Source organism: Phaethon lepturus, unplaced genomic scaffold, assembly GCF_000687285.1.
Source record: "Phaethon lepturus isolate BGI_N335 unplaced genomic scaffold, ASM68728v1 scaffold7646, whole genome shotgun sequence".
In the NCBI taxonomy this organism is placed as follows: domain Eukaryota; kingdom Metazoa; phylum Chordata; class Aves; order Phaethontiformes; family Phaethontidae; genus Phaethon; species Phaethon lepturus.
Window position 1 is genome coordinate 63527 of NW_010546876.1, and position 23089 is coordinate 86615.

Genomic DNA, 23089 nt, shown 5'->3' on the forward strand with positions numbered 1-23089 from the left:
TGGTGAGAGGAGGAAGCGGAGAGCTATGGCGTCAGAGAAAAGCTGAAGAGGGGAGTGATCATCTGTTCCTACCCATCACACAGCTGATGGGGAAAAAAATCTAGACCACCTTTTCTTTTCTTATTAGGATTTTAGATGGTAAAAATGTACAAGCAGCTGCTCTCCTAAATGTGTGGAACCCTGAGTATGTTGCATGTGATCATTAACCGGTAAAAATGACACATACTTTTAAAAATAAAATTAGTGAGAAAGAAATACTGCATTGGTAGCAAGATATTTGTTATCATTCAGAACAGTGTTAGTGCAAGGCAGAACTGACAGCTGGATATGAGCTCTGATGATAACAGCAGTTGGATGGGACAAAAAGTGTGTGGAAGTACAGACTGAGTTGAGTAGGATTTGAGGGGAGAAGATTATTTCCCCTGCCCCAAATAGAGGATAATTTGGGGAAAAAGTCAAGGGTGGATAAGAGAAGTTCATGATGAAAGCATGTAGCAAGAGGGGAAAACTCTTCTTGTAGTAGGGAGGTTCTTTTAAAAATATTTGATGCAACAGTTTAGTGTTGCCATTAATTATTGTGCATATAGAATTATGGTATAATTGTAGAAGTGGTACAGCTTTACTTACCAAGGTTTTATTTGGCATGTTCAGTGTATTCTCTTGGTAGTAGTTATTAATAATGATTTGTTTTTATTGTTTCCTGCTACTCGGAGTTCCACAGAAACTCTTTAGGAAAGGAGGAGTAAATCATCTTGTTTTCTGTCTCATGTCTTCTACAGAACTTTTGACTGAGATCCACTTTGAGAACTTCTTTAGAGTGGTGATGCATAGAGCAGAAATAATAGCTTTTGATAAAAGTCAAGGTCGAGCTGCAGACCTGTCAAACCAAGTGATAAATACATTTAATTTCAAATTGAGCACACTTACAGAATTTCTTGAGAAATAGTAAATATGAACTCCCTCAATATTCAACTAGAGCCTCAATGTTCAACTAGAGATTTTTTCAGAATAGAACACCTTAAACAGTATTTTAATTTTTAAGTTGTTGAGGTAATCTTTTACAGGGGAAGACTTTCATATAATTTAGGTTGCTTTGTCCACTTAGGCTGTTTCTAACTCCACTATAGCAAGTGTTAAGACTGACTTCTGAAGTATATTCTTTACCTGTGTGAAGGATCTCTTCTTAGAAGTACCAGGAACATAAGGATTGCAATATGGATTATATCACGGCTCTAGTCTGGTATGTAGCTTCCAGGAAAAGTTAGGATGAGGTGCTTAGGAATTCGCAAAAATCCTACAGTAGATAAATGAATAGTAGTTCTTCCAAAAAGTTATTGGCATGCACTCAACTTCATGAGTTTTATTTTTTCACAGCTTTGTCAGTAGTAATTATTCTATAACTAATACATTTATCATTCATATAAGCTGTGGTCTGAATTCTTACCTCAGGAATGGCCTGAGGTATCAGAAGAAACATTAACTTGTTAATGTCATGAAAGAGATGTAGTGCAATCACTCGTGATAGCAGCAGACCATCTGCAATGGTTTGACTACATTCTTGGTACTCTTCTGCCCTACGTTCTCAGATTTTTACCAATTATTTTAAGTAATTAGTTTTATATTTCTGTAAATATATCCAGTCCCATTTAGGATGCTTCTAATATTTTTAACTCAGACAAAAGATGTTTCTTTTAAATTGGTTTTCAATGTTTAGACACATCTTCTCTTCTATCTGATGTTTTTGTGGTTTTGTGTTAGGGTGACACAGGCTTATTGTATTTGTGTAGTTTAACAGTTGCTTTCTTGTTTTTTAGCTTCCTATGAGAAATGTCAAATCCTTTTGGTGTCTCATCACAGGGGAGCTTTTTCCTATGCATTAAATGTTTTCATTACACTTCTTCTGAACCCCACTTTTTTATATAAATATTGAAATCAGGAAGGTTTGTTGGGCAGAGCTGAAGAGGGAAGCGTGCCACAAGGTAGTCTACATGTATCCTATATGTGTGTGCTTATAACTTGTTTGCATTGTTGGTCACACCTGCACATTGAGCAGAGACATTTTTGGAGTTCCGTGTACTTTTCTGCAGCTTCGTTTTTTAAGATGGTGCTTTTTCCACTCTGGAACAGGTTAAAGTATGTGCATTGTTTCCATTTTCCCGCTACTCTCTGCTCTACAAGATTTGTAACTAGCATAAGGCTTAATTGAAAACACTTTTTACAAATGCCATATGTTAATAGGATGCCTGGGAAAGTTTGTACCTATGAAGCAAGTGGAAAGGCGTAATCTTAAATTTAAAAGTTAAAAAGGAACTTTCTCCTAGTGCCGCCCAAAATTCAGCTATGCACCTGATTAGGTGTGACTGGTGCTGGTGGGAAGGCAGCGTGGTCCAGTGGATACGGAACTGGGTGTTACATATGGAAAATTAGTTCTATTTTTGGCTTACTACTTGCTATGTGATCTGGAGGGAGTAACTTAATCTTTTAGTTTTCCATCTGAAAAATGAAGATAATGATGCTTACTCACCTTGGTAGAGCTCTTGGAGATCTACAAATGAATGTAGCTGCTCATCTGCTGATATTAACCATTGCCAAGACAGAAGAAGGAATGAAACAAAGACTTCCTGCATACTTAATTTTATTTTTCTGTGTTTTTATAAAATTGCTGTATAAGAGGGTGTTCTTAAATTGGCAACATAGTATATATGTTGCATCAAATATTTAAAAGTTACAATGTCCTTTCAGAAATTCCTTCCACATACTTTTAGAAATGATAGCCTGGGGAAAAAAAAAACAAAACCCTGCTATGACACTATTTTTGAAGTGTCATTTCACCTTTATTCTTTAATTAGAAATCCTTTTATCAATATTTTTGATGTATATTAGTGTTGAAGCTCTAAAAATACTCAACTTATGTTCATTAAATACATTAATACTTAACAAGCTCTACACTTAAGAATTAAGAACCTTCAACTTCTTTTCTTTTAAATAAATTAGAGAATTTAATTTGAAAGTTAGAATGTGATCTTTCTTCTGAGTCAGAAACAAGTTTCTGATACAAGACACTGGCCCAAATAATAGTATGCCCATATCTGTTATATGCCAAATATAATATTATATTATGTTATTACTATGTATAATCTCATTGATTTAGTTGATTACTGTGTGTTTTAGTACTACCTATTCTCCAGATTGGGTCTTTTATTTATGCCTTTATATATAATGTATGCATTATATAAATTATGTACTATGTATAATTATATAAATATAATGTATAATGTTTAGCAACTTGTACATTAATCAAATTATATTCTAAATAACCAGGTCTTTGATTAACAGTAATGCTCCTGATTCAATGCTATTTTACCATTTTGTTATCTTGGAGTGAAAATTATTAAACCGGTATTCAAATATTGTATTTAAACACAAAAGTGCTAAAATTGCAAAGTAAAGTACAATTACAATGTTAAATCCTACTTATAAAATAGAAATCACATTGAGGGGGAGTTTATTGCAAAAAAGAAAATCCTTTAGATAAGTTACTGTGAGGAGACCCTTGATCTTTTTTTACCCTCTGTTAAATGTTGGTACTCTCATAAAATTAATCCAACTTTTTTGAGAATTAAATGCTTAGATCTATGAGAGAATTTAAAGTAATGATTCTTTTTCTTTCCAACATGAAAAATACATATATTATGGTCCTTAAAATAGGACTGCTGTCAACAGAGTTGGTGCTAGGTGTTTAAAAACAAACATATGTAATGCATGACAATGATTCCATAAGTTATTCTTTAAATAATGTGTGTAAAACAGAGTGTGTCTGTCTGTGTGTTACGCTGCATAACACAGACAGAAGAGAGAGGTAACTTAAGCTGTATTTTTGTTTTATTTTGTCAATAAAACCTAGGTCTTAAAAATTTCAACCACATCTTTCTAAGGTAACATTTACCTTCTCACATCTTTAGCATCTATCAGACATGACATGGGACATATTCATTGACCCTAAAAATTTTCATCAGTCTCATGCACTGGAAGGGGGCAGCCCCAGCCAGACAAGAGGCTCATTTCAATTTTAACGGCTGTAATTAAAGGTTAATTCACTGAGTCAGGATTAACGAGGAAAGTACAAATGATAGGCAAGCAACTGCCTTTATAATACAGGATTAGAACAATGCAATTACAATACGAATTAGAAAAAATCAACTTCCTGAAAAGGTTCTGTAATGAATGAACTGCATTTCTCTGTTCTTAATTGTGGTACTTAAACATGAAGACTGTGTGCAGCACTTTTTTTTTCCTTTTTTGTTGTAATAACACTTGATCAACAGTGTGTCTAATAAGATAGTATGTCAACTACAATGACAGCAACTGTTATGTTGATAAATTTAATACTGTGCTGGACTGAAAACCTTCAGGCTTACTTTTATATTATAGCTATATATGCTAGCCACATAGATGACTGCTTAGAACTTTGTCATTTAAGATTTATTTCTGTTACTCTTTTGCAGTTGCTTATTTTAGCCAGTTTCTATAAACAACCTTAAAATTATATTTAATTTTTAGAAAACACTCACTTAAGTTTCCCTTTACATTATCCCCACTCATTTTATGTGATATTCTTAACATATGAAAATAATATTAGTTTATAAATCAATACATACATACAGATGTACTCTGACTTTAACATCCTATTGTAACTATGTGTGTTGCAGTTGCATCAGTTGGTATAATTTAAAAATTGGTATAATTCATGCTTTCGCTCACTCCCATCTTGTGCAGTGCCAAATATATGGGTAGTACATGTGTAAATGTAGAAATACATTGCAAAGTTCTGATCATCTCGTCTTAGGAGTTTGCTTTAAAATTTCTGACTTGTAAGTAAACATATCAAAGAGAAACAGCTTCAAGGGGCCTTGAATTACCTCTCTGTGCACGTAAGTCACCTGGAATTTCCCAGATACTCCTGTTCTCAATTGCTAGTTTTAAAGTTCGTTCAATTCTCTATTCCCCTTTAACTTCAAAGATCCAACTTCTGTAATAGTCTGTTTAAAAATTTCTATATTTATTACTTATCTAAAACTTTGGAAGTATATGCAAACATGTGCTTGAATTTTCAAAAGGTAGTATTTCACAAAAGCAATTAGGAGACTACTCTGAAAACTGAGGCTCCATGAAAGAACTATGCATTTTTATCAGTCGCTTTAGAGTTCTGCTGAAATACCATCTGGATGCTGGAGTACGGCTGAGGATTGGTACTTTCAAACTAAAAATCCAGCAATATTTTCTTGGAAATTAATAGTTATATGGATATATTTGAAAGTTATGCAGTTTATGTTATACAAAACTATGAGCATAGTACTTTTTTATAATAAATGGTAATATTAATATGCGTTTCCTCTATAAAACTTATTTATGTGTTTTATTTAATGGCAGTTGAAGAATGTTTTAAATCTATACTGCAGGTAAAAAGTATATAATATAACACTGGTATTTAGATTATTCTGGGTATTGTTTGGCTAAAAAGCTGGGCCAGCATGCATTTCTAACAATATTTTGACGTTAAAAGCTCCAAGAAAGCTCTTTTTGGTGAGGGCAGTTGATAACTTTTCATTCATAATTAGCTCATAGAGAACCGAGAGACATTTCAGGGAAATTGAACTGTCAGTGGGTAGAAACAAGCATTTGACCTCATCACATTGAGTGGGGCCCATCATAATTTGTTCATTTGGTGCCCATCAGCCCAGCCTCATCTCTCATACGGCACCTCGCTGACCTTCCCTCTCCAATTCCACTCAGTTCAGCTTTAATTATGACTCTGCAGACCCGAAGAAATATTGCAGCTTGCTCTCAAAAACCCTGAACTGCCACTCACCAAAAGATTGGTTTTTAACAGGTAATAAATGCCCAAAGGAAATGGTGCTGTGTCCCACACAGAGTAAAGCAGCTTTTTTTTATTATTATTATTTTTGAGATTTTCCTGACTGAATTGTCTCTTTCCCAGTGAAAATTTTACTTCATACAGAGAGTAGTAGACCAGCTCCAGTACCATAGGAATGGTATGGGGTTGGCATTTTTAATCATCTTTTTAAGCCTGAAAGAAAGTTTTACTTGATCTGCTAACCCAGAATTCTATTATAGTAGCTAGATATTATTTAGAAACTGAAAATAATGACAAAAAAAAGTGTTTTTTTAAATTATTGTTGCTGAAAAGATCTGAAACTTAGTCTGAAATATGGAAACTGCTTTTCTTCTGTGATAAGGAAAATAACTGAGATTCTGTTATCACCGTTGGAAAATTTTACTGAAATGATGATGGTAATGTGAATGATTTAACTGTGTCGCCTGCAGAGAAGCTGTGGTTTGCCAGCTTACTGGCAAGTAGTATTTAATAGTTTTGCCAAGTAAACTGTTAGAAAGCACAAGATACATGGGAAGAAAATACAAATTGCTGCTAATTTTAAATGTCTACTTCTATCTTAAAAAAATGTTCCCATGCATTTCTGAGCAAATAAAAATATTCAAAACTACAGTACTAGAGAGTGTATCCTTGTGGTGAATGTTAAACTGTCAGCAGGATTTTCAGGTCATTTGACAAAAAGGATACAGGTGCAGTAGCTAGCAGTGAAGGTGACTGCTAGTTTCATCAATCACTTTGCCTTTCTTTAAGTTGATACATAATGGACCCCTTCAATCAGCTTCCTTGTTCTTTGTCACTTGTTTAGGAAGAAGAAAAAAGAGGGTGGAAGGGCTGGGCTTTAAAGTCAAGGTTATAAAATGAATTGTTACTTATTTACACAGGGTAAGGAGGATAAGTCAGTGTGAGAAGGGGCTCTTCATAAAATGTCGAGTTTGTCAATGGGTGATAATATGCAGTTTGAAGCTTTGTGCAGACCTTGAACAGTGACAGTGGTTGTCAAAGCAGTGATTCTGAACAAGAATTTAAAATTAAGACATTGTTTAGTGACTCAGACACGACATGTGCCAGAAAATGTGCTAATCAGTGTTCACTTTATTTTCAGAGTCACAGTAAATGATGATCGTATGACAAAGTATGTTTAACTGCAAAAGCAGAATTATAATAGCAATAGAATATGAATTTATACAGCACCTAGAAGGCTGTTGATACCATTTTCTTGCATAACATGCATGAACTGTACCTAACAATCAGTTAAACTTCATAACAACTGTAAACCTAATACATTACTTTTTTTGGTTGCAGCAAGAATTACATTTTTTTTTAAACCTATCTATGCAATAGCCATTTAACAAGTTACAATATTTCATATTCATTTGCCCAGTATTACATATACAACCGAAAAATTAGAAAACTGAGTTTCGTAATGTTAAGACTTTTGCATTTGTCATCTGCCGCACAGCATTGTGAGACTGTGATGAGTATTCGGAGGACTATACATCAGAGTAGGAAGAAAAATTTGGTACTCTTAGCTAGAAATGAATAAAAATACAACTTTTCATATTCTCTGCATACAAAGATTCATGCTATTGTAGCATACAATTTTTTAGAAGCCTCCTTCCTTCAGATACATCTACAGATGTTTTTTGTGTGACTGATTACTGTCGGGTTTTTCTATTTTTGTACTGAGGAATGACACCTAAAAATCATAGAGGACCTTTATAATTTTAAATTATGTCATGCCATATCTTTATCAGAATGTTTATTGGCATGTTCTGCTAATCCCAAATGAAGAAGCACATTTTTTTATTTCTTCACTCAGAATTTATAGAGAATCTGCTGAATTGAAGCTCCGCTTCGCTCTGAGTGGGACAGCTTCTGAATTTCAGTAAGCAGGGATGGTGAGGTTTCAAAGCTCTTCTAAGTATATGAATCACTGCTTGTGAATACAGCTAATTATTTCACGTATAAGGATGTTATAATGGACATAAGTTGCAAAAGCAACTTTTCTTGATTGATCTGTGCTTAACTGAAGCTTGGATTGCACAAGAACTTCAGAGCAATATAAAAGGAAGCCTAAGAATTCACTGGAAGATTCTTTGCTGATCTGGATCAGAGTTTTCGCTATAGCTTACATATATACAGTTCCACATATATCTAACCATCCTGAGAGTCTGTAAGCCTTGAAATTAAATACTTGTCAAATACAGATGAAAATAGGAATAAATGCTTTATAACTAACTAATCAATGTCTTGATTGCTGAAACTTTGTTAGTGATAGTTTTTTAGCTTAGCATGTTTGAAAAAGTAAATAACCAAGCCTTGGTTGATGCATCTAAGACTCCATCTTGTCGCTTTTACTTGATGTGAGTAACTTGAAGCAATTTGACTTGAAGAGTCATCATCACATGGAATGAAACACTTGATATTCAAATTATAATACTGAGATTTTATCCCAAAATATTAAGAATAACTTGAAACTTGTTTGGGAAACTATTTTGTCATTGAAAATAAAAGCTATGTATGGGACTATCTCAACTTGTTGAGAGGTGTTACTGCTGATAGGACATACCATTCCTGTCACGGACCAGCAGTATGTTGCCACATGACTTGGGGGCTAGCAGTAAAAAGTAAGTGAAAAGAAAGAACATTATAGTTGTTAAAGTAAGGTGACTTGGAATCTTTTAAATTATGTCAATATAGATGTATTTTAATGTGCTCTAAAAGTTCTTGCTAACAGTTGCAGGAAGGTGGGATACCCTCCATTGCCCCCCTCCAAACCCGTGTTAAGGTTGCTTTTGAAGAAGTTGGTAAGTGATGTGCCACTGTTTTCTCACACCAGCATAATTTAGAAATGTTTTCTGTCCTCCTATGCCATGGACTCTAGAGGATATTGGAGAGACAGGTGACACTTTAAAAGCCGGTTGGATGATGCTGTGATTAAATATGGTATCATCAGAGATACAGGTTTTAAAAAGCTCACTTCAGTGGCAGACTTTCACCTTATTTTTTTCATACTTTTATTCCAATGACTTGGTGAACAGTGCCTTGACATACTAAGACTTAAAAAAAGCAGTTCTAGAATCTTCCTGAATTAGTTTTGGTTGCTGGAACATTTTTATGAAAAATGTACAAAAATCATTCTACCATTTCCACTGAAGGAGCTCTGTAACACCAGCAGCATTAGAACATATGCTTACTCCAGAAATCATGAGTTTCAACTATTATTACATGCTTTTGCATATTAAAAGTTGCTTTAAAATGGAATAAGTTTTAATAAATGGCCATTGTCACAGTCTTCCTGCTGCTGCATTTGTGCTCAGTTGACTAACAATCTTTGGAGGATTTAGACAACAGTAGCAGAAATACTCTATATTGGTTAGTGCTAAGGTATTTCAAAAGTAGATGAGAAAAAACTATCTACCTCATTTGCCTTCAGTCATCAACTGAGAGCCATAGGATCTCTGTCTGTACAGTAGAGCCCTTATGGGAGATATCCATAAGTTGAGGGGTTTTATTTGCATACGCTGTGCAAGTTGTTGCTTACATTACTCTGAGGTGTGTGTGGATAGGTTTGAGTGACATTTCTTCTTAACAGGTGTGAAAAGTAGTGTCTGCATGGAGGCTGAAGTTATTTGATGCCATGAGTTTTGTTTCTGAGTCCAAAACAAAGAAGGGTGCTTTTGAATTTAAAAAAGAAACTGAAGGTAACTGTTATAAATAAATGTCCTAGTCTCTTAATAGACAACGAACTGTATCAGATTATTTTTTTCTTTCTTTTTAAGGCCAAAAAGTGAAGCTTAAGGAAAACAAAACATGAACAAGCTGCATTTTAGCAATGCTCTCAGCTAGGTCAACTGTAATTTTCACAAACTAAGGCTATGGATTTTTTTAGGTTAAAACATTATGTGTATAGTGAAATAAAACTTGGGAAAAATTGGCACATCAATATCATATATAATTTCAGTACATGCGGAGTTTCTACATCCACATTGAGGAAGTGCTACTATAGTATAAATGTGCAGCAGGTTCAGTGCTGATTTCGGATTTTTGTCCTTGCAGGTGGGTCACTGTGCATTGAGATCACCCTGATAAAAGTCAAAATAACATGTTGCATTCTTCAACAAAAATTTAGTGACTAAGCCTGAATTATAGTAGTATTAGGCCAACAAAGATGTAACTTACATTTTAGCATTCATAAATATCTGTGCTAGATTTCAAATGTAGCATATTGTAGGCTGAGTTCACTTTGGCCTGTAGGTAATAGTGTATAGTAAGTGTTTTAACTTACTTTATACACTTATGCTGACACAAGAGGTCCTTTTCTGGTGGAAAGTTTGAACTAGGTGCTGTTGTTGGAAGAAACCAATATGCAGGAGATGTTACAATATAACGCTAACTGTAAAATTATACATTATAGCCAGTAGGGTTCAGTATGTTTTCACTTTAGAGGTCTCTAGAGTACTGGCTGTTTGCCAAAATCAAAATAATGTACTAGAAACCATTTGTAGGAATTTCTTTGAAGTCATTTAGACTCAATGCCAAAATCTATATTAATCCCTCTCGGCAGCATCCACTATTTCAAATTCACAATTAGGATACAAGGTAAGGCTGCCACCTTATTCCATTTTTTTGACTCTTAAACTACTTCAGGTAGTCCTCAGACTTTCCAGTTAGGTGGTCAGTGGAAGGGTCAAATACTAAACTGACACAAATCACTTGTTTGCATATTGGGAGAATGCCTTTTCCTTGAAACACCTAATGACTATTGCAAAGGAGTTTAAAATACCATGTTGTTTGGTGAAAGTCACACACATGCATCAGCCACCATCAGCTTTTCACTTCATAGAATTGTACATAGGACAAAATAATAGTAAATCTTGAGGTTTCCCAGATACAAATTTCACCGTATGATTTGTCACTGGTATTTCAGAAGTTGAAACCTGGACTGGGATACAGTTTAAGTGCTTGAGTGTAGGAATTTTCTGCAAATGCATTTAAAAGAAAATTCTCCCTTAGTATCTGTTTAAGTCCTTTTCATAGTCCAGTAGTGTTGCCAGGTACCCTGTGGGGAAGAGTGTGCACTTCTGAATTTATGCTGAGGTTTGTGGCCCATAATTATGACACTGAGTTCAGCCCTTTCTTTCATGTTTGTGTCATAACCCTGACTTCATCATGAGACTATTCCCATTTTGTTGTTACTGAAATTCTTTCTCACGTGGCTTTTTAAAAGATTTCACTAATATTTTCATTGGATTATTAATATGATTCATTATGCTCCACAGAATGAAAAACTCAAAGCTGCCAAATCTCAAGCAAAACCATGTGTTTACTGTAATATAAAGCCTTAAGTTCTCTTATACATGCAGTTTGTTTCACTGGCCCCCTGTTACACACAATATACAAAAGAAGTACATACAGTTTTAAAGTGCTTGATTAATCTGGTATGGGATTAATAGAGTTTTCTGCTGTTCATGAACTCCAGGTTAAGGCCTAATTCTAGTTGCTTTATATTGTGTAGTCATTTTTATGCTCTAAGAGCAATACTTTTTATTGATACAGAGTTACTGGAAATCTGTCTAGTGGGTTATATTTTAAGACAACCATTGAAAAATCTAAGGGACTTAAAAATATTAGAAAAGGGATAATTTAATATCACAGAAGATTTTGATCATCTCTAGATTCACAGAGAGTACCTTAACACACTACTGTCTGAAAGGATGATTTTATATCTGAGACCATACTAATATTAGAGTAAAAAAAAGGCAGAGAAAAGGATTAATTTTGGCAGCCTTACAGAGGCAGACTAAACTAAAGTTCTCTTTTGTTTGAGATTGATCTCCATGTGATTTAAAAATCAGTGGGAGTTATTTGTGGTTTTTTAATTTTTATTTTCCTTGCAAGTTTTTAGAGACAAAATTGTTATTCTATCATTGTTGGAATTCAGTAAGAATTTTTGGAACTCACTTTCTAATTTCTGAAACTGTCTAAAACCAATACTGGTTTAAAGATATGAGTATTAATATGCTAATTTTCAATTAGCATCATTGACATAGTAATCATTTAGGGAAGTGTAGAGCCTAAAAGTTAGTGGCAGTGCAGAAAGGAGGGAGTTAGGATGTGTTAGAGATTGAAGGACTTCTAGTAGCCGTGGCTTTTAGAAGGGGTTTAGAGGATATAGAGCAGTTAAATGTGCCTTTGGTGAAAAGTTATTTTAAGTATTTTCTCGAATTTGAGATGATGTCCTCAAGTGTCTTTATGTCTAGGTAAATTAGCCCAAATTGAATCATGGTATCCTGTTAGTTTTCTAAGCTGCAGGAAATAAGAGCTTGCTGGCTTGCTTTTTTCCTGGCCCCTCATCAGAGGGATGCTGTCCTTAGTTTGGCAATCCATATTAGCATGACTTAAGTATGCTTCTAATGTTGGTATTTGCTACAGCCTCTTGAAATAATGCAGAGTAGGGTGTTGACACCCTGTTCTCCCTGCAATTCTTTGTTTGCTCTTTATTACATCTTTTTATGAATTATTAATTCTTTATTTTTATAAGAGCTGTGTAAGGAAGACATTTGCTTGTGACTGTGAGTAATATGTAACTGGTAATGGAGCAAAAGATCATGAATATACTGTTTCCTTCCAGTAGTTGTCTTTCCTTTGTTTGCCTGGTTTTCCATCTTTCTCCTAATACTATAAAATTATAGAATAAGTTGCTCTTACAGCTTCAGTTGAAAGATCATGTAAATGTGGCTGGGCTATGTGATAGCCCTTTCTCCTCTTAGCTGTTGCGGAATTACTGGAGCATAGCCTTACAGTGAGTGTAAGAGAGGATATAGCTCTCACAGCTCAGTAGGTCATTCTTGGATTATGTCATGGATATTGCCAATAGGAGGGCAGTAGAAGGGCTACTTAGATTAAATGATTCAGTCCACTGCTTTAACAGAATGTCATTTAGAGGAATAGAACTATAATTATCATCATTCTTGGAAGCAACTATTTTTTTCCAATGTTTTATCCAAACATATATACATTTCTGAATCAGGATCAAAAATTAATCTACATTTATTATTACAGCATTATTTAGCTAAGGAACAAATACAAAAGAAAAAAGACAGCAGACATAATTTTGTGCTTAATAATAATAATACTTCTTCATATAGGAAGGTATGTCCAGCTCTGTTTTCTGTAGTAGATTTAATAAACCCTGCAGTGCTTTTTATTTTAAATAATTATGGAAAATAGTTTTTTCTATTAACTTAAACTTAGTTATTAAGGACTTATTGAGCTGGCAAAAAGAAGCATGTTCATGTGCAAAGGATTCAGTGGTTTGTAACTAGTCAGCTCTGTTGTGATAAAGAAAGTCAAAACTACTGTCGGTGATCTTACACTTTCCCCTTTACATGGTTAATGAAGAGGGGGGCTTTTAAGGCAAAATACTGCTGTTGCCCTTCTTGTTCTTATATAAAAAGTAGTTTAAAAATATTTGCAGCTTCTTTTAAGGTGACAGATCATCTTTCAAAATGTGCAGTTAGCGTGGGGGCCAGTCTGACTGGTACCAGTATAGTATTCCTATATGATACTGCTGTTGGAGTCCCTACACTGACTTTTAATTCATGGTGGCTGTCGGTCAAAATGAGGTGGGAGAACAGTCTGTATTTTAATTTTTTTATTTCCGTCATTCTAAACAGATGCTTGGGAAAAAAAAAAAAAGTTTTGCAAGTTTAATCTTAATAATCTTCACCCAAAAAAAGCAGACATGCTGTGTCATAAAATAACTATTAGTTATTTTGTATCCTATAAATCTAACTTGAGTTGATAATATGGTCCATTACCAGCTAACTGCACAGAGTATTTTTCATTTTACACTCTTCAGTTACTTTTTAGTGAAGTGTTAAAAAATATGAAGCTTTTCTCCTCTCTAAAATTGCACACTGTCTGTCTGTTATTAGGGAGATAACAGCTCTTATAAATGTTTCAGTAAGCGTTAAGTAGACAGTTATGTGCACTCTCATTCCACGCTTATTTGCTTACTGTAATAAACTGATAAAATATGTGTGGTTTGTCTCTGTGTATCTGCAGGCATCATGAGTCACATAGATTTCCTTTAGAAATAATGTTGTGTCTGCAGAATTGATTGGTTATTTTCATAAACCATCCAAAGGTACACAAACGACTTCTATTATTTAAACATATGCTATGTAAGATTTGTAGGGGATTGTCTCTTGGTTGCTAGATGCTTCTTGTTCTATTAACTCTTTGGAATATTATTTTAACCCCAGAGTGATTGCAGGTATCTTCCCTATGGGTTTCTTTAAGTGTTGCAATTGTATGCATTAAAAAAATTAAAATTAAAACAAAAAAACTCTGTTTATCAGACTGATGCAACTGCTAAATAGTCTGCATTACAATCAAACCAACCTTTGCCAGCTCAAAACCCTTGCTAGCAAGGAGGGGGCTTGAGAATTCTCATTTTCCAGAACTAAATACCTTTGTTCAGCGCATATACATTTTATTTATTTTTAGTACTGCCACGTTAAATGCAACTGGAAATTAATGTTCTACAGGAAGGAAGATGGTTAAAACATAATGTCATTATTCTGGCTGTCCTTTGTGTGTTACTCTGTATAGTATGTTGAAAATAAAAGTGAATGGGCGTACGAGTGAAATTATGACTGAAACATGAGAAGTAATGCTGAAAGGAGCATAGATTAAAATCTCTAAAAATCACAGGAAGGTTTCAGTAAAATTTCTGTCAGTGTTACAATTTAAGTATAGTGAGGGATTTTTGTTGTATGTGTATGCATATGTAGCTACATGTTGGACTTCTGACTACTAATTTTTTATGTTTTCATTCCTATTATCGAATAGTATTAATAAAACCAGCTATCTGTTAGCATAGAAGTTAGTTTTTAAGACATTAAAGAACTTAAAATTATTTTTTTAAAAGTACTTTTTAAACAATAAAACGTATTTCCTAAGCTTGTTAATGAAAAATGGGTGAACCATTTAATGAAATAACTTTTCTATTATGCATGTCCAGCTCAAATTGAATTAAATGTTAGAAGTTAAAGACTAACCTTAAACACAAAAATAAGATTTAAATTACATCTTAAAACTTAAATTTTATTCATTATTTCAGCAATGGCTTAAGTAACAGATGCTAGTGTGACTCTGCTAATAACCTGTTACTGCTATTGTCTCTTCCTATGTTCCAGTGAGATATTTACTATCTGAAGTACCTACTTTCTTGTTTACTGACAACTGAGTTGTTTTTCGAGAGTTTGACCTTGTCAATTATTTCTAGAAATCTAAGCAGAGTACAAATCTATTAAAGTTTGGGTTTAGTATTCAAAGATGTTTTGAATTTTGAATAACTGTGAAGGTCCATACAATTGGTACTTTTTCCATTTATTTTACATTAGCTGAAAATCTGGTCACGTGATGTCAGAGGAGTCATGATTCTAAAAATAGAATCTCAATATATAAGCTACATAAAAATAACGCTAATCTTATCAGGTATTTATGCATATAAAGTGGCATTGGAGTAAAAAGATACCTGGTCATTATGGGTTTTGTAAAATTTCACTGAATTGTGCTCTTGGACAAAAGTATTAGATATTTTTGTGCTTGTCAGGTATCAGTAATTGGACTGAAAAAATTGACACCATTTAAAAATACGGTGCCTGTATTCTTCAGTTGGTATTATTATTTGAAGAAGGACAGAAATGTGATTATTTGGCTATGGGTTCTAGTGAAAACACTTGTATTTTCTTCTGATCGTATAGGAAAAATGTCCTATATGATAATTGCATTATCTTTTTAGGGAGAAGAAAATGTCTGAGCTTCACCGGTTTACTTTAAAAGTATAAATAAATTGTACAGATTTGAAGTTGGGTTTGTGGAGTTTCCTCAGTTCAGATATATTCTGAAGCTGCCTTTAGTCTTCATACTGAAGGTTACTGCTGGATCACATTTCTAAAAAACTGACACCAGAGTGTTTGTGTATTAGAGAAAGAAACACTAGGTAAAAATTTGAAACTGAAATATGAAATTTTGCAGAGGTGTTTGCTCAATCACATCCTGTATGTGTTGTTCTAATTATAGTCACATAGTGGTTGAGTTTTGAGGGGATGGGAAGCCTTTCTGCCTTTTTTCTTTCATTATTTCTTCTTCATTCAGTATGGTATGTGTGAAACTTAATGCACCTTCCAAAGCCACCTCTGAATACAAACTCATTCAGTTCCTCATGTAGTTTTCTTGAGTTTTCATCAAAGTAGTGCCCACACTTCTAAACATTTATTAGTTAATCTTTACAGATACCCATTTGAGGTGATGCATACAACTAGCCTGGCTTTCCAGTTCAGAAACTGGTGCTTGGAGATGAAGACCAAGTTTGATATGTGCTCACTAACTTCTGAAGTTTTCAATGGGATTCTTTACAGCCTGCTGTTTTCCAGATACTGCCCCATTTCTGTAACATCTTGTAGGTTTAAATTCCAGCTCTTACCAGCTTCTGCTATTACTGGAAGAGTTCACTAAGTCTTCAGATCAGCATCTCAATGTTAAATGTGGCGGTCAGGAAAATGTAGCAACCTGTAAGTTTTGTATGGAAGGCAAGGTAAAAGCCCATTTTCCTTGCTTAGCTGCTTGGAGTCTTGAACATCTTGCTATTTACAGCTCTCTCTTTCACTTAGTTACACATTCAGTGCTATGTGTAGGGCAAGAGAAGATGGACACCTATCAGTGGAAACAGATAAACAGATATATCTAACATTTAGTGTAAATTTCAGTGGCTCAAAGTGCATTGATCAGATAAATGGGATTTTCATGCTGAGCATTTGGCTTTTTCAACCTTCACATTCTGTTTGTGTGGTGTTACTTTTCCTGTAATTTCCTAGCCTTCCCTTAAACTTGTTTAAAGAATTCAAATTCAGTTTTCAGTGGTTTTCTGTATATTCCTTACTTTTGCGCTTTTGAGCTCATGATTACGGATTTCCTTATCGTCAGTATCTTCTGGGAATTTGCATGCTGAGTGTCTTTTATTCATGCTACTTCTTTGGGTAGAATGGACCCAAATATCCTTGGGATTTCTTACTGCTCATGATGGCAAGACTATTCAAGAAGTGGCAACATCCTTCTGCTCTATGCAACTGTGGTTTTAGTATTTGACTGGTGTAATTGTTAGGGAACATTTTTGGGGGTTTAACAAGAGAAGGAGAAGACAATTTCTTACTATACTTTCACAGTACACAATGGGCTTGGCATCACCCTTGAGTTCAGATGCATAGAATGAAGAGTAACTTCTTATTAGAAACAACATAATTATTTTAACTGTGACTCTTAAAAAAACTTCCAATAACTTAATGGATAATTGTAGAGTTAAAATATTGAAAACAGATTTATAATGGAAAGTGAGGCAAATACAACAAAGTTAAAGCTGCTATTTCTCAGCACCAAAGATGTTCTTTTTAGGCTCTGTTATCTGATATCTATTACTGTGATTTGTTTATAGATCTGAATATGTCCTTACATGTTTCTAGTTCACTAAGATTACCACTAGAAAGCAGGCACCTCTAGCTGAGTGGAAAGTGCAATATTTAATTCTCATTTTATCTGTTCTTTGCTTACACCACCAACTGTTGTTTTGTACTTAACAGGTCACTACCCAAGTCTCTGTGCCAACAAAAACACATGAACTGCTTCATCGAATGAGTGGAAAAGGATTAGCAGCTCATTATCACTTCTCAAGACAGCCAGGCATTTTTGGTGATCGTATGGTATCTGTGCAAGTGACAGTGACAAATACAACTGATCAGAAGATAGAGAATATTCGCATCGGGGAGAAGAAATTACCTCCAGGCATGAGGATGCATGAGTTTAATCCAATAGGTAATTGTGTCCTATCTTTAAAAATACAGAATCTTAACCATTTGCAAAGTCTCCAATATAGGAAAGTGGTTTTGCATAGTCATAGGTGTACTCATATATATGTACGTATACACACCTATACCTATGTATGTATACACACACACACAACTATCTTCTCCTAGATAATCTGATTTTAACAAAAAATTAATTCAGATTTGCCCTACTTGTACTTGACTTTGAAAATAACTCTTTAGATCAGAACTTCCATGCCTGAAAGCTTACATGCTTGTTCAAATATTAGTTATATTATATCAATTCCAGTTGATATATAAAATTTTTCTGCCTCCCCACAGACTTTAATTCTCTTCCAGCCTTAGTCCAGAATGGCTATAACAGACTACTATTAAGAATGAGGTTTTGGTTTATATATTCATAGTTATTTTCTTTCCAATCTTTAAAGAACATTTGTAGATGTATTATTTGGTTTGGTGGCTCAGAGCTTTCTCATAGTTTTCCTTGTGAGCTTTTGGCAGTGGAATGGAAAGGTGTGTTTTAGTCTAGTTTGCACCTACCATACTTCTGCAAAGTGTGGCTTCTTAGACTAGGTAGAAAGCAATGCTGTAGTCGGTCCTAACCTGAATTGTTTTACTTTCTACCTTCTGATCAGGATTTTTGTTTGCTAAATTTCTGTTAGTGAAAAAGAGTGGAAAACCTGAGAAAGAACAGCACAGGTCTTAGCAACTTTTATTCAAGGGTGGTACCTGTGCACACGATCTGCTTTCTTTTCTTAGCAGTTCTCTGAGGACATTGTGGTATAGTAAGAAGGAACAAAAGTGTCTCTGTTGCATAATATAAATGGAAAGGACAGACATGCTCCTTTTTGACACAAGCTCCCATACTCCTTCTTCTCTTTTAATGGCTATATTACTATGTGAATCCATATCATGTTAGAATAATACAGAAACAAGTTCTTAAAGTACAACAGTGACGTAAAGATTTCAGTAGTTAAAAAGATGTTTGGTATTAAATTGTCGTATGCTATTGAAATATTTTTTTAACATTTGAAAGGCTATACAGATTTGCACCAAATAGCTACAAAAGCAATTGTATAATGCTACAGTTTATTTCAGAGTTAAAATTTTGGAACCAATTGCATTTTGATAATTATACATACTTGATCAAGACAGTTACTTTTAGGAAAGATTAATTTTTGTGTTAATATTCCTTGAGATAAGGCATCCAGTGCAGAGTTCTGATTTCAAGTTAGTTTTGACCATCAACCTAATTTTATATCCCTCCCATTAAACATAAAATAAAGTCACAAAAGCTTACAAGTAGAAGCCTAGTTGTTGTGGTTTAACCCCAGCCAGCAACAAGCACCACACAGCCACTTGCTTTCTGTCTGGGATTAATTCTATCCCAGCTGAAACCAGGACACTAGTAATACTATAAATCAGACAGGAGATACTGTACTCACAGTAACAGTCAGTGAACAGTAGCATTCACCTCTCTTGCGTAAAAAACGTGAAAAAATCTGGAGTTAATAAGTTATCTGGTTCAAATTTCTTGAGTTCCACAACATAATTCTACCCTTTAAAGTTTTTATTTCCCCAAGAAAGACATTACTGTGGTATCTGTCCTGTGAAGCTCTTGGTTTCTTCTGCACAAAGTAAGTTATATATAACTTCTAGTTCCTTCCAGAAATGTTGCTTTTCTTGTTTGAATGCAAATTTTATGTATTCTTTGTCACTTTATCTAGAACTCAATTTATATGTCCTTTCTTTTTACTACCTTTTGTGTTTCCAGCATTTGGAAAACATGTCCCATAATTTGCTCAGCAGAACCAACAGAAGTGTCAGTTTAGACAGGTATTCCTACTGGAGTATAAGTCTAGTTTTGCCTCCATCACTGCAGTTACTGTTGGCAATTGTCCTGATTTTGCCAGTAGAAATGGGCCAAATTAGTTCATCTAAGTCTCTGTGCATGGTGTTTTCTGCTTGGCTAGGTGCCTTTGAAACCCCATATAAAGACATTAAGCTCAAAGACATTGGCAAAGTTTAGTCTGAATTTGAACTGTAATCCTTCAATGCTTTATACAGACTTCTTTTCTTGAAATTCTTTGTTTTTCATTCAGTCCCTAGCATTAGTTTAGCCTTTACCTAACTGCATCACCTCCATGTTTTCCATATTTTTCAGTACTTAATCTCAATATAGTTAAATTTTGTTTCCTTTAGTCATGGAGCAGCTGCCTACTCTTCAGTTCATTAAAAGCACCAGATACATTAATAAATAAAATGGAAATTAGACATTTTTCTGCCTGCCCAATCATTTTTATTTTAATTCCTCTCTTTTAACAATGCCTTTATATTTTCTTTCTTGCAATCTTGAAAAGTCAAACTGCTCCAATGCTTGTTTTTAATACCTCCTACTTATGTAAAGAAAGAGCTTTTCTTCCTATGAAAACAAAGCCTTATCCCTACAACACTGAGGAAGGAGTACAATGATATAGCCAAGAAACCAAGAATGAACATATCTTTTGATACCTTAATTTGAGAATTGCCTTAGTCTGCACCATTTGTAAAGCACATTATGTTCCATTTTGGACTCATAACCTTTCTACTCCCTTCCGTAACTAATGCAGGCGGAATATTGAGAAATGAGTAAACCGTACTTATTATGAAATATTTTAAGTTCGGCTCTTTTTCCATTCCTGTGTGTAGTAATGTAAATTTTATTAATGCTTGTTGTGTTTTATTGTTTATTAACTAAATTTGCAAACTGGTGTTGTTTGAAAATGAAATCTCACTGCTGGATCTGTACACAAGTAAAAGGATATAACTTCAATATATTATTTTCTGTAAATAATTTTCCTAGCTTTTCTAATTCAAATCCTTATTTTGTTGGCAGCAGTGCTGTAATATTGAAATGGCAATATTTCATGTGCACTAACTGTGAGACGGGGAATCCAAGACACTTAAACTCCCAAGTGTGATATTTGGGTTATACCTACTTGAAATGAAGCTGCAAGTATTGGCTCTTTTTGGATAGCGTCCAGAGGAGGGCCACAAAAGTGGTCATGGGGATGGAACGCCTCTCCTGTGAGAACAAGTTGAGAAGATTGGGGCTCTTCAGCCTGGAGAAGAGAAGGTTCCGGGGAGACCTTCTTGCAGCTTTCCAGTACTTAAAGGGGACTTGTAGGAAAGATGGGGAGAGACTTTTTAGCAGGGCCTATAGTGATAGGACAAGGGGTATTCGTTTAAAACTGAAAGAGGTTAGATTTAGACTAGATATAAGGAAGAAATTTTTCACAGTGAGGGTAGTGAAACACTGGCACAGGTTGCCCAGAGAGGTGGTAGATGCCCCATCCCTGGAAACCTTCAAAGTCAGCTTGGACAAGGCTCTGAGCAACCTGATCTAGTTGAAGATGTCCCTGCTCATTGCAGGGGGGTTGGACTTGGTGACCTTTAAAGGTCCCTTCCAGCCCAAACTATTCTGTGATTCTATGATTCCTTTTTATGGAGCTCTTTTTTTAATACAGGTTTTTTAATTATGTGCAGTTTGGAGGTTTGCAACTGGGGTCTTCTGTTGCTTTGCGTGTGTACTTGACCTGTACAAAATGTTTTCATGTAGAGTGCCTTGAGCCTGCAGGATCCCTTACTGTTTCAATGGGTATCGACTTCTGTGATTCTACTCAGACGGCCAGTTTCCAGTTATGGTGAGTTCTTGGGGCTGGGGTGGGGGGGGGGTAATTTTTTTCTCTTGGAAGGCAAAAGTAGTGTATATTGGAAGTTTACTTGGCAGTAGCAGACTTGCAGTTTATTAAATATTTAAAGAATTGAACAACAGTTTACAACATGATGTATACCCACAATGTTTTTAGAGAAGTAAGACATAATTAGTTTTCAGTTTTACTATTAGGATTATCAGTTTTCTTCAGTCTTCCAAACTTTTTAGCACTTGCTTCTAAAACATAGATTTGGTGGTAAAGCTCAAATCTAGTTTTGAAATCACATGTATAAGTTCAAAAACTCTTTGACAGGTTATGTTTGGGAGGTCCTGTTTTCCCCTTGGTGTAAATGATACCAAGTAGAAGCGTGAACTCCTTTTCTGGTTTAGAACAACTTCTCTGTTCCTCAGATTTAGTTTTATTTTTTCCCCCTTTTCTTGGGATTCTTCTTCATAACACCACCTTGAAGGGAGGAGCGAGGTCTGACTAGTCTGCTGGAGTGTTTTGTGTGTGTTCATTCTTGTAAGAAGTCACAAATCAAAAAAGCTCATAATGTGAGCAATTTTACTACCTCACGTGCTTATTACGGGTGTTTGTGATCTATGTAACATGACTACATGAAACCAATCCCAAAATTTGCTGGCCAAAGAAGCTTATTCCTTATTCTGTAGATTCTTTTAAATGATTAGACAGAGAATGAAAATAAGTTAACTGGCTGGCCAACTAGATTTTGTCTTATATACTTGATTTACGCTTTTTATGGTCCTTATTGGCACACTTTAAGATCGTCTTTTGTATGGATTCTGTTGCATTCTAGGGTAGCAGGTAACCTGTTCACCCAGTGAGAACTCTTCTTATTAACTAGCTTTTGAAACCAGCGAAAATTTATAGTAACAGTGTCCAAACATCAGGAATGAATGGATGGGAGAAAGCTAGACACCTTCTTTTTAGAGCTATTGAGATTTATATAGTCTTTGAAACTATGCAAAGGGTCTAAATAAATCTGCACATATTTTGAAATAATTGGTTTTGACATTTTGTTGCAAGAAAACACTACTTTCTATATTCTGCATAGAAAAAGGATGTTGAATAGATATTCACCTTGCTGCACTCCAGTTTAGGGAAAGCCCTTTGAGAAAGTTTTGAACCCCTTTCTGGAAAACTTCAGCAATTTTAGTGTACTACTACTAAGCACATTTTGCACAACTTACAGGTTATTACAGATAGCAGGAAAATCTTAATAATAGAGATGTTCCCAAGAGACTCCAAAAAGAACCACTACTAAAATAAAATTTCTTTTTCTAGGGGCAAGGAGGTTTTACTATTGATTTTTTTTTTTTTGCAGTACTCAAATCTTTTCTTGTACAATGGATGCTCATACGTAGTCATTTTAAAGATATTAGTACCTACAGCAAGATGTCTGCAACATGTAGTTTATGTGCATCACATTGTTGTAGCTGGTCTGTATGCTGTTGCTGGAATTTGGAAACAGCTTTGGACTGTTGCCTGATGCTAGGTTTGTTTGGGAAGGGAAGTTTGCTTCTAGGCAATGCAATTTCATAATTGCTTCAAAATTATAGGCTCTCTTT

The 23089-nt window shown here is 34.7% G+C and overlaps 1 protein-coding gene across 1 annotated transcript in view; it reads left to right on the forward strand.

The window, feature by feature from the left end:
• AP3B1 (adaptor-related protein complex 3, beta 1 subunit) overlaps positions 1-23089 on the forward strand; it is a gene marked incomplete at its 5' end in the record, with an annotated part of 100090 nt that overhangs the window by 50285 nt on the left and 26716 nt on the right. Inside the window, 2 exons of the mRNA XM_010289444.1 lie at positions 17563-17794; positions 21404-21488. Of these exons, the coding sequence (XP_010287746.1) occupies positions 17563-17794; positions 21404-21488 (317 nt within the window). The remainder of the gene's footprint in view (positions 1-17562; positions 17795-21403; positions 21489-23089) is intronic.